Source organism: Dromiciops gliroides, chromosome 3 (genome assembly GCF_019393635.1).
Source record: "Dromiciops gliroides isolate mDroGli1 chromosome 3, mDroGli1.pri, whole genome shotgun sequence".
Lineage (NCBI taxonomy): Eukaryota > Metazoa > Chordata > Mammalia > Microbiotheria > Microbiotheriidae > Dromiciops > Dromiciops gliroides.
The window spans coordinates 606,351,537-606,363,611 of record NC_057863.1 but is presented as its reverse complement, the minus strand read 5'-3'; the positions used below and the strand labels follow the sequence as shown (position 1 = coordinate 606,363,611).

Sequence of the window (12,075 nt, the reverse complement as noted above, 5' to 3'; positions counted from 1 at the left end):
AAGGAAGCCACCAGAGAAGGAAAGGGAAAGACAGGGAAATGACAGTACCCAGATAAAGGCCAGAGCTAAGAGTAGTGGGTCGAAGGTGCAATCAATCAATCAATCAGTCGACTAGCATTTATTAACCACCTACTGTATACCAGCCACTGTGCTAAGTGCTGGTGATATGAAGAAAGGCAAAAGTCCCTGCCCTCAAGGGAGCCACAGTCTAATGAGAGAAACAACTTGCAAATAGCTACGGACAAACAACATACAGGCAGAATAAACTGAGGGTGATCTCATGGGGAAGGCATCAAGATCAAGGAGGATCCAGAAAGGCTTTTTTTTTTTTTTTTTTTTGGCGGGGCAATGGGGGTTAAGTGACTTGCCCAGGGTCACGCAGCTAGTAAGTGTCAAGTGTCTGAGGCCGGATTTGAACTCAGGTCCTCCTGAATCCAGGGCCGGTGATCTATCCACTGCGCCACCGAGCCGCCCCCAGAAAGGCTTCTTGTAGAAGGTAGCTGAGGTTTGAAGGAAGCCGGGGAATAGAGATGAAGAGGAACAGAGTTTCAGGCACAACGCACAGCCAGGGAAAATGTGTGGAGTCTGGAAATAGATCGTCATGTGGGAGGAACAGCAAAGAGGTCAGCGTCCCTGGATGTAAAGAGGTCGATTTAGACTCAAGGTAAGGAATGACTTTTGAACAATTGGAGCTGTCCCTAAGTGGAATAGGCCATCTCAGGAGGAAGCAGCCTCTCCAAGCAGACAGCAGATGACCAATCAATCAACAAACACTTATTGTACCCACTGTTTGCCAGGCCCTGAAAGATGAAAAAACAAAACAGAAATTACTCTCCCCAGGAAAAGCAAGCAATATATAACAGGACCTGAAATGTTATAGATGATCCTCTTTTCCCTGTTCTACCATGGGTAGAACATTTGTTGGGGATCTGTTAAGTTCAGAATTAAAAAACAAAACCTTTGGGGCAGCTAGGTGGCGCAGTGGATAGAGCACCGGCCCTGGATTCAGGAGGACCTGAGTTCAAATCCAGCCTCAGACACTTAACACTTAATAGCTGTGTGACCTTGGGCAAGTCACTTAACCCTCATTGCCTTGTTAAAAAAATTTTTTTTAATTAAAAAAAAAAACTTTTCTTAAAACCTGTCCTGCCCTCATGGATCTTACATTCTGTTTTATGAGACAATATGTACACATAGAACCATATGCAAAATGTATAAAAGCAAAAGGACACTGGTAGCTAGGAGAGTGAGGAAAAGGCCCATATAGGAGGTGGTGTGTGACCTGGGCCTTGAAGGAGATGAGGGATTCTAAGAAGTGAAGGTGAGGAGGGAGGGCATTCCCAGCATGGGGCACAGACTGGGCAAAGGCACGGAAGTGGGAGATGAATGGTCAGTGACAGTGAGAAGGCCAAGCTTCCCAGGCCATAGAGTAAACCTATGACACACATGATAAACCTAGAACAGTAGAGTGATTGTAAAGGGCCTTGAGTGCCAAACAAAGGGGTTTGTATTTGGTCCTAGAAATAATAGGAAGGCACCAAAGTTTATTGAGCAAGGGAGTGATATGGTCAAACTTGCAATTTGGAAAAATCACTGCAGCAGCTGTGTAGAGGATGGACTGACTGAAAAGGGAAGAGGCTGGAGGCAGGGAGACCAATTGGGAGGTTATTGCAATAATCCAGGTAAAAGGTGATGGGGGCCTTGAACCACAGTAACGGCATTATAAGTGGAGAGAAAGGAAAGAATGTGAGAGATGCCATGGAGTTAAAAATAATAAGATTTGAGGTATGTTGCATAGAGCACTGTCCCTGGAGTTAGGAAGGCCTGAGATTGCCAAGAAAGAAGAAAGGAAGGAAGGGAGGAAGGAAGGAAGGAAGGAAGGAAGGAAGGAAGGAAGGAAGGAAGGAAGGAAGGAAGAAAGAAAGAAAGAAAGAAAGAAAGAAAGAAAGAAAGAAAGAAAGAAAGAAAGAAAGAAAGAAAGAAAGAAAGAAAGAAGGAAAGAAAGAAGGAAAGAAAGAAGAAAGGAAGGGATTTGGCAACTGACTGAATATATGAAGTTAGGGAAAGGGAGGAGTAAGATGGCTGAGTCTAGGATCCTGGATGACTGGAAGGATGGGGACTTAGACAGTAACAAAGAACTTAGGAGGAGGGGTGGAGCTTGGAGAAAAGAGTTCTGTTTTGGACGCACTGAGCTCGAGTCACCTGTGAGACATCCAGGTGGAAATGACCACCAACATGAGGTGGGAGGAAGCCCCAGAGAGACAACAGGGCTGGCTGTATAGCTCGGGAATCCTTTGCATGGAGATGATAACGGTACCTCTGGGAGCTGATGAGGTCACCAAGAAATAGAGAAGAGAAGGAGACCTGGATCAGATCCCTGGAGTACACCCACTGGATGCAAAGAGATGTGGATGAGACTGAATAGGATTGGTCTGTCAGGGAAGAGGACCAGGAGAGAGCAGTGTCATGACAACACAGAGAGAAGAGAAGGCTGGGAGGAGAGGGTGGTCAGCAGCATTACTGACTGTCAAGACTGGTTTGGCAGCTAGGAGATGAGGGTAACTTTGAAGAGAACTCTTTCAATCAAATGAGGGGACCAGAAGCCCAGTTTGCAAGGAATTGAAAAGTGAAGGGAGGGGCAGGAAGGGCACGCAGTGTGCACGGCTTTTTCTAAGAGTTTGTCTTGAAAGGGAGGAGAGGTATGGGAGGACAGCTTGAGGGGATGGTCGGGTAAGGCGAGAGGCATGGGCCATTTGTTGGGAATGCTCAGATACACTTAGGACCAGGTGGGCCCTGAGGGCCTGGCCAGTCCAAAGAGATGGTGATTGTAGGGGAAGAAGCCTCTGGTGACAGAGCTTCAGGAGAAGAGAAGGGCACATGAGAAGCTTCTTTGCCCCCTCTTCTCCCATCAGCAAGGACCCCCTTGCTTACCTTAGAGACAAAATGTAGGTTGTGCTCCCCCACCTGGAAGAGATGAAAGGTCAGTAGGAGGATCAGGAGGACCCAGGGGCCTCAGAGCTCAGGAAGGGCTGCAGCATGACCAGCAGCAGTCTCCCCTCTCCCCACAATAAGGTTCCTAGCTGCCGCTTCTAGGTTCCGTTCTGAGCCCATCCCCACCGGAGGCCCCTTCCTGCGTTTGGCTCTGTTCCAATCTCATCTCTTTAAGAGAAGCTTTGGCCCACCCCATCTGTGTCCAGGTCATAGTCCTCTCTAAACCAAAGGCTCTGCCCCCCTGGCCTGTCCAACAAAGCAAGGGAGGCTCCTCCCTCTCAGAGCATACCAGGACAGGCCCAGGTCTCTTCCATAGCCTCTGGCTCTTCCTAAGTCATTGTCCCACCCACAGAGACACCCTACCCCCACCCTTGGCCCTGCCCCTCCAGCCAGGAGGGAATTCCTCACCCTACTCCCCCACGTCATATACACGTCAACATTCTCAACCTACCCAGTTCATTAGGTGATGCCCAGCTTCCCAACTGAGCCTCCTCCCTAACCCCAGGTTCCTCAGAGGCATGACCTCCAACTCTGTCCCTTCTACTTGGAGACCCCCTAACCCTCAGCCCTGCCTAGCCCACCAGGAAAGGTCCCATCCCCAATATCCCTCCAAGCCCCTACCCACAGTCCTGCTCCTCCCCCCAAAGATGGTTGCCCCTCTTGTCCCCCAATCTGGACACCTCACTAACCTGCAAAATGGGCTGCAGGGAGGTGATGGTGCTGTTGCCAGCCCCCCAGTCATCACAATTTCGGTAGACGCCCTTCTCGAGTACATACTGCTCCCCAGAGAAGCCCACCTGTTCATAGGCCACCCACCTGTAGGCGAAAACAGGCTGTGAGGGAGGGAGAGCCTGGGAATACGTAACAAAGCAGGACTGTAGGCCTTAGGCCCTGAGATTGTCCAGAACGAGCAAGGGGGGACCCGGCTGAGGGTCAGATACACAGCAAAGGAGTGTGTGTGTTTGTGAGGAGAGACCAGGGTAAGAAGTCTGGACAAGAGGTGCTGAGTGGCCACAATGGAACTACTGAGAAACTGGGGATTCTATTCATGGGAACAGGGAAAAGGAATGAGAACTCTTCTTTTTAAGCAATGTAAGGCTTGTCAATAGCAATGTGGGGTAAGTTGTATAAGTTCTATCAGTCCCCCTTTTCAAATAGGGAAACTGAGGTTCAGAGAGGGCAAATAACTTACTCAAGGTCAGACAGCTACTATGTGCCAAAGTCAGGTCTTTGAACCTAGTCTCCTGGTCCCATGGCCACCACACACCCTGAGGACCCCTCCCCTTCTCCCTGTCTCTATCTTGCTCTTACCTTCTCTCTCTCTCATACACACCTTAGATCCCCTACCTTTTTTTCCTCATTCTTTTTCTTTCTATTTCTCTTGTCCTTTTCCTCTCTGTCTCTACCTCTGTCACACACGGACACACCCTAGGATCCCCTTCTTTTTCTGTCCCCTTGTCTCTTTTTTCTGTCTTCTCTCAATCTTTCTTTCTCTCTCTCTCCTCTTCCTCCTCTGTCTCTTCCGTCTCTCTTTTCTGTTTCTGTCTCTTTCTATCTCTCATTTGTCCTCTCTCTCTCTCTCTCTCTCTCTCTCGATATATATCTCACACGCACATCTCTCTCTTAGGGTCATCTTTTTTCTTTTTTTTTTTTGCTGGGCAATGGGGGTTAAGTGACTTTCCCAGGGTCACACAGCTAGTAAGTCAAGTGTCTGAGGCCGGATTTGAACTCAGGTACTCCTGAATCCAGGGCCAGTGCTCTATCCACTGCACCACCTAGCTGCCCCAAGGTCATCTTCCATCAGACACTCTCAGCCTGACTCTGCCAGTCCATGACACCAGGGTCCTTCCCCCTTTGGTTCCCTCTGCCCATATTCCCTTTGTTCCTCCCTTGTCCCCTCCCACTGGCCACTCACACGCCACTCAGAACATGGATGGCTTGAGTGGTGAGGCCATGTCCAGCCAGCTGCACGTCCGGCAGCGCCTCACTCAGTCCCACACTCTGACCCTCAAAGTCCGCAGCCTCAAACAGCATCACAGCGGGGTCCGAGAAGTCCTGCACACAGACAGACAGTCAGCCCTGTCCATTCCCATTCCTGTAAGCCCTCCCCACAACTCCAGTTCTCATTCTGGCCTCTGATGAGGAGGGGCTGGTCCAGGTAGAAAGCTATTGGTTATAGGGAAAGGGGCTATCAAGGAGACCTGGCCCAGTGCTCTGGGGGTGGGAGGAGGGGGGAAGGTCCACATATGTGGGCAAGAATGCCTTCTCCAAATGAAAGAGAGGCAAGGGGATGGACAAAATCACCTCCAGAGATGCTCCCTTACCGTGCGGATGACCCTTAGGGAGGTCAGGGATTCGTCGTAGCCACCCCAGTGGTACCAATCTGGATACTCGCCTTCCTCCAGCAGGTACTGGTGTCCTCTGAAACCTTCCTTCTCATAGCCTACCCAACTAAATCAGGGGACAGACCACAAGAGTTATCCAAGGGAGGGCCACTGGGGAAGTTAGTGCCACTAGAGCTTTGTGGCATCTAGGATCTAGAGCTCAGAGGATAGTGGGGCACCACCTGGGGCTAGGGGGAAGAGGCCAAGACTAAACTAAGGGATCAAGAGTGTAGAGGGAGACAGTGGCCAGTATGAAAGTGGGGAGGGAGTTCAGCAGGGATGTCAGAGGTCAACCCTCTGTAATGTTGAGTGGAGAGAATGGGTCCCCAGTCCATAAGCCCAGCCCCTTACCAGCCCCCAAGGATGCACAGGGAGCCCACAGTGCCCAAGCTGGGGCTCTGCCCATCTTCTGGCCTCCTCAGATCATAGATGTCTCGGCTCACTTCCCAGCAGTGTCCCTGGAAGTCTTTGGCTTCATACACCAGGGCCTGGGAATGGGGGGCGGGGGGAATGCCAGTTTTATGGGGAGGATCAAGACATTGGGTCATGGATCCCAACCATGGTCCTGAAGTTAGCCCCTACCCCGCCTCCTTTTCAGGGCCAGAAATAGGATGCCTGTGGCCCTCCAATACAGAAGGATCATCCTGCTTCTCTGAACCCCTATGCCACTCACTGAGCCCTAAGCCCTCACATGGGTTCTCCATCCCTTTGCTAAGCCTTCTCATCCCCCTCACTGAGGCTCCTATTCCTCTCCTCACACACACACATACACACACATACACACATACATCCCCCACCCCCCTCCCCATTTTGGGGGTGTTCCTATCCCCACACTAAGCTCCCATCCTTCTTATCACTGAGAATCCATGCCCTACATGAGGCCCCATCCTTTTCACTGAGTGCCTTTACTCTCACTGATTATTTATTCTCTCACTAAGCCTCCATCACCCATTCAAAACCTCCATCCTCTTTGCTGAAGCCTAAGTTGGGTATATTAGAAGCTGCTTCCCAGAGGATCTCAGAGGGGTCAGAGGAAACCCTTGTCCACAAGGCCCTGGCCCCTGTACCCCTAGGCTCCCCTCTGCTTCTCTCTTTCATCTCCAAAGCCACCCCGGTCGTTCCTTCCTCACAGCTCCCTGCCACAGAGTAGGCCCCTGGAGGTAGGTTTCAGGTCTTACCTTGGGCTCCCCTGGCTTCTCCACAGTGGGACAACCCTGTAGGGGTGACAAAGCAAAACCTAGGCTGCAGAGAGGAGAACAGAGACGAGGCCAAGGAAAGCCCAGAGAGGGCCACCTCTTATGGGGTAGCCTCTGCTGACCTTTCCCCTCTTTCCCCCTGGCCTTTCCATTCTATAAAGTAGATGCTCCCCCCCCACCCCGGGAGACTTTTCCCACAAAGATGACCACCCCCAGTTCCTCCAGGCTCTCCCTTCTCTTCCTCTCTTTCCCCTCTCCATCGCCCTTCATCTGATGATTAGGCCATGAACCTCTCTGGCTCCCTGAGCAGAAGGGGCAATGACTGAGTAACAGCTGAGACTGATGGGTTACTGCTCTCTTGGCTCTGAACCTCACCAGTCTCAAAGGCTTCAGAGAGTTGACGTGAGGGTCAGAAGAACCCCAGGCTTCCGAGGTAGGATAGACTCCAGGTTCCAGGATGCAGGGAACCCCAGCATAGTAGGATTTGGAGTACAGCAACCACCTGGGGAAGAGCAAGAGTGTCCTTGATATGGTCCCAGGAAATACAGGAGCACAGGACGAGGGAATGTGCAGGGGCTGAAGCAAGAAAGGGGTTGTAAGTCTGTGGAAAGGGCAAATCCAAGAGTCCTGTTGGGATATACTGGGGCTGTGAGAGAGAGGAGGGAACACTGTTATTCCCATGAGTTCTTCTCTGGGGCAGGGACACGGGCAGGTGGATGGAATTAAGGAGTAGGAAGGGAGTAGAATCCTGAGTCATCTCCATCTTACAATCCAGCAGTGACAGTGACAGATGATGCAAGTAAGGGCTGGCCCTGCCCCTGGGTATCCTCTAAGGCTTCCGTCAACTTCACCTGGACACCCTCATTGCCCTCCTTTGAGAATAGGATGATCTCCGGGGTGACGTAATCCTAGGATAGAGGGAGGGACATGAGTAGCAGACAAGATGCCCAGACTCTAAGGCCTCCCTGGTGCCTGGGTCTGGGGTCTTCTTGCCCAGAGGCAAGGGGGTGGATAAGATGACCTCTGGGGCAGCTAGGTGGTGCAGTGGATAGAGCACTGGCCCTGGATTCAGGAGGACCTGAGTTCAAATCCGGCCTCAGACACTTGACACTTACTAACTGTGTGACCCTGGGCAAGTCACTTAACCCCAATTGCCCCGCAAAAAAAAAAAGATGACCTCTGAAAGACCCAGCCAACTTCTCAGCTCCAGGAGCTCCTCAGACTGATGAAGGGGACCCTCATTGGTACCTCCTCTGACCCACTGCCTTTGGGCACTCTAGTGAGGCTTCCTAACTATTATCATTATATATTCTCTCTAGCTGACCCCCATCCTTAGAATGCCCTCCTTTCTCTGCTCTGACTACTGACCTCTTTGGCCTCCTTTAGGTGCCAATTAAATTACCACCTTCTACAGGAAGCCTTCCCCAACCCCTCTTAATTCCAGTGCCTTCTCTCTGTTAATTATTCCCTATTTATCCTGTAAATGGACTTGTTTGCACATATCTGTCTGTTGTCTCCCTCCTCACCCATTAGATTGTAATCTCCTTGAAGGCAGGGACTGCCTTTTTTTTTTTTTTTGGTGAGGCAATTGGGGTTAAGTGACTTGTTCAGGGCCACACAGCTAGTAAGTGTTAAGTGCTTGAACTCAGGTCCTCCTGACTCCAGGGCAGTTGCTCTATCCACTGTGCCACCTAGCTGCCCCAGGGACTGCCTTTTGCTTCTTTTTGTATCACCTGGCTCTTAGCACAGTGCCTGACACATATTAGGTGCTTAATAAATGTTGATCGACTGAGCGATTATCTCTTTCGATCCTCATATTTTCTCCAGGACAGACAGCAAAGATATTATTTATGCCCATTTTATAGAAGAGGCAACTGAGGTTTATAGAGGCAGAAGTGGAAGGATGAGTTGAAATTCAAAGTCAGATCACCCAATTCCAAATCCACAGTACTCATTCTACTATACCACATTGATTCATTTTGCAGGTGAGGAAAATAAGGCTCAGAATGGACAAGTGACTTGCCCAAGATCACACAGATCTTACGCAACAGACCCATTAATCATTTTATGACTGGAAAAATCAGTGCTCTTTCTAACTTGCTCCTAGAATTACACCAACATTTAAGTGCCTCGCATAGATTCTATATCAAATTGCTTGCCTTTTCTTTCTTTCTTTTCTTTTTTTTAGTGAGGCAATTGGGGTTAAGTGACTTGCCCAGGGTCACACAGCTAGTAAGTGTCAAGTGTCTGAGGCCAGATCTGAACTCAGGTCCTCCTGACTCCAGGGCCAGTGCTCCATCCACTGCACCACCTAGCTGCCCCTAAATTGCTTGCCTTTTCAAGGAGGAGAGAGGGTAGGAAGGGAGAAAAGTTGGAACTCAGTTTTGAAAAACAAATGTTAAAATTTTGTGTTTATATGTAATCAAGAACAAAATAAAACAAAAATTAAATGTTTAAAAAAACATTTAAGTGCTGCTATGTGTCTTTCTATCAGACAGAAATGAAACAGTCCCTGCCCTCAAGATGCTTACATTCTTCTGGGAGAAATAACCTGCCCAGTAGGAAGCTCATGGAATGAGGTTTGTGAGGAACAGTTCCCAGACACTTGATAGCACTCTATAGTTTGGCTCCATTCTACCTTTCCAACCTCATTCACACAATGGAACTACTTCCTATCTCCCAAATACATCCCTCATTTTCCTCCCCTGAGCCTGGAGCTCCTTCAAGGTCCCGCCCAAGTGATGCTTTTCCCAAATACTCTCCTCCATCTCCTTCTCTGAATGGAGGCTTCCTCGAGCCTGACTGCCTGCACTAAGTAGACTGTAAGCCTTTGGAGGGGCTACAGCCCTTTTGGTATCCTCCTCCATGCCTACCACTGAGCTGGATACAGAGCAACAATGAAAATTAAGGTGTGTGCCCGACAGCTCTGTACGGTATTATCCTCACTTTACAGATGAGGAAAATGATTTGTCCAAGGTCATCCAGCAAGTTCCAGAGACAAGATTCCAACCCAGTATATTTGACTCCAAAGTCCTGACCCCTTTCCACTACTGCCCCTCTAAAAGTAAAGTTTATCACAAATAACTGGTGAATGAGTAAATGTCCTGCCCTGCCCCCTCCCTTTGGATTTCATCACAGACCTGGAGTCTGGAGGACATGGGGGAGTTACATTGTGGAGGCCCCTAAAACAATTACAATCTGTTCCTGCTTCTTCCTCCTGCCCCAAATTTCCCCTGAAAACTTCTCCTGGTTACTCTTTCAGGCCCAGCCCAGAACAATGAGGGTCAGTGTCCAGACCCCTTGGCCTCCACCCGACCTCAGCCCTTCACTGAGCTCTACCCAACTTCCTGAACTAGCTCCTTCAGTCTCGGGAGGCCCATGGTGGTTCCCTATTACCTCTGGGGGTACATCTGCAGTCTGAAATCCTAACTCTAGCCAGGTAAGTAGAGGAAACAAGAAAGGGATATTCTACTTCCCCTCCTCAATCCTGATCATATACTTGGATGCCAACCCCACCCCAGCTCCAGCCAGCCAAAGTAGTGGATAGAGGGCTGGGGCTGCCATCAGAGTGCTGAGTTCAAAACTGGCCTCAGACATTTACTAGCTGTATGACTCTGGGCAGATCACTTCGCCTCTGTTCTGCCTCAGTTTCTTCGACTGGAAAATGGGAATGATAATAGCATCTACCTCCATTCCATTCCAACTTTTATTTCTAAAAGCGTGAGGGGCAGTCATACTTCCCTCTTCAGATTAGGAGCTACCTGAGGACAGGAGGTATGTCTCCCCATTCAGATTCGGGGCTCCCTGTAAGCAGAGATTATGCCTCTTGCTGTCTTTGGATCCTACTGAGATTTAATGCTCCCCATCCCCCAGGCTCTATGGATAGGAGGATAAAGGGTGGGAAAGGATAAGGAAGAACAGTCACTGACCAACTCTCAGCTCTCACCCTCCATTAGGCTGCTTTACTCACCCTGACAATCCTCCTGAGGGAGCCGATGGTCAGAGGACTCCATGCTGTGCCTGATACCCTGAGCTCCATGTCCCCCTCGGGGAGGACCAGCTTCTGACCTTGGAATCCAGCCTTCTCATATAGCAGCCACCTGCGGGCACATTGGACACCTGGGAAGGGGCCCATGGGCTACAGGGGCCTTCCACCAAAGCCTGACCCAGAGACCACTACATCCTAGGACTCATCCATCCAGTTCTCAGGATGCCAACGGGGCTCACACTCCTGTTTGTCAGTGCCTGTATCCTACTTCCACCCTCAGTGAACACGGCCACACTAGCAGCCCCTTTTGCAGAGGAAACCCTTATTTCCCTGGCTGGGGAATCAGCCTGAGGCACAATGTCTGCCCTCAATGCTTCTCGGTCTCACCCCTCTCAGCTATGGCCCCTACGCTTACACTCCTCGTAGCACCCGGAGGGAAGCTGGAGGGGGAAGCCAGCCTGTGGCATCAGCGACATCATCCCAGACCTCCTGGGCTTCACCCTGGCAGCCCGGCTCTGAGAAGAGGATGATCTAGGGATGAGAGAGGGAACAGGTCAACAGAAGGGCCAGTCCCTCCCAAATGGGTCACCACCTCTCCCTCTGGTGCATGCACCCCACCCTCCCTCTGCCCTGGCCCATTCCAGCCCACTGGCCCTTCTGCCTTTCTCCCTGCACCACTGACTATTGATTCCCCTCTACCTTTGATTATGCTCAGACCTTTAACCGTTATGCTCCAAGCTCAACCCGCTGACCCCTCTGGCAGGCCTGATCCCTTCCCCTCTCCTGCTGCACTGGCCTACTCCCTTCTGTCCATTAATAAGCATTTACAAATTGTCTACTGTGGACCAGGCAGCCTGAGGGATAGAAGGAGAATCCTCACCCAGCCACATCCCTCCCCACGTGGCCTCCTCATCCCCCCTTCACCCTCAGTACCTTTCCTGGTCTGGTGTTTCGTTTTCCTTGTTTCTTCTCTTCCCAACTCTAGCAAGGTAGGGAAAGGAGACAAGAAAGATCACTCTTGGGCAAGCCCCTCCAATCCCCGGACCCCACTACTCTGAGAGCCTAAGGCCACAGAGCCCCTGGGCACTCAGATTATTATTACAATACCAGCAGCTCCCATTTCTATGGAACTAAAGATGGTAGAGATATTAGTATGCCCATTTTATAGATGAGTAGATGAGATCCAGGGAGAAGTAGCTTGCTCAGGATCACACAGGATCACACCACTCTAATAGGATTGTGGGATTTAGAGCTGAAAGTGATCTTATAAATCATTTAGTTGGGACAGCTAGGTGGCACACTGGATAGAGCACCAGCCCTAGAGTCAGAAGGACCTGAGTTCAAATCCGGCCTCAGACACTTGACACTTACTAGCTGTGTGACCCTGGACAAGTCATTTAACCCCAGTTGCCTCACACACACACACACACACACACACACACAAATCATTTAATCAGGGGGCAGGGGTTAACTTAGGTTCTATTATGTTGATAACTATATTTCAATATAATTGGCC

General features: G+C 50.1%; 1 protein-coding gene across 1 annotated transcript in view; it reads right to left on the bottom strand.

The window, feature by feature from the left end:
- The window catches only part of CRYBG2 (crystallin beta-gamma domain containing 2), a 35,003-nt gene that overhangs the window by 6,670 nt on the left and 16,258 nt on the right, over positions 1–12,075 (bottom strand). The window contains exons 3-13 of the mRNA XM_043996170.1: positions 11,493–11,540; positions 10,975–11,090; positions 10,542–10,671; positions 7,340–7,479; positions 6,947–7,073; positions 6,554–6,589; positions 5,727–5,863; positions 5,316–5,442; positions 4,907–5,046; positions 3,681–3,807; positions 2,932–2,964 (exon numbers count right to left, since the gene is read on the bottom strand). Of these exons, the coding sequence (XP_043852105.1) occupies positions 2,932–2,964; positions 3,681–3,807; positions 4,907–5,046; positions 5,316–5,442; positions 5,727–5,863; positions 6,554–6,589; positions 6,947–7,073; positions 7,340–7,479; positions 10,542–10,671; positions 10,975–11,090; positions 11,493–11,540 (1,161 nt within the window). The remainder of the gene's footprint in view (positions 1–2,931; positions 2,965–3,680; positions 3,808–4,906; positions 5,047–5,315; positions 5,443–5,726; positions 5,864–6,553; positions 6,590–6,946; positions 7,074–7,339; positions 7,480–10,541; positions 10,672–10,974; positions 11,091–11,492; positions 11,541–12,075) is intronic.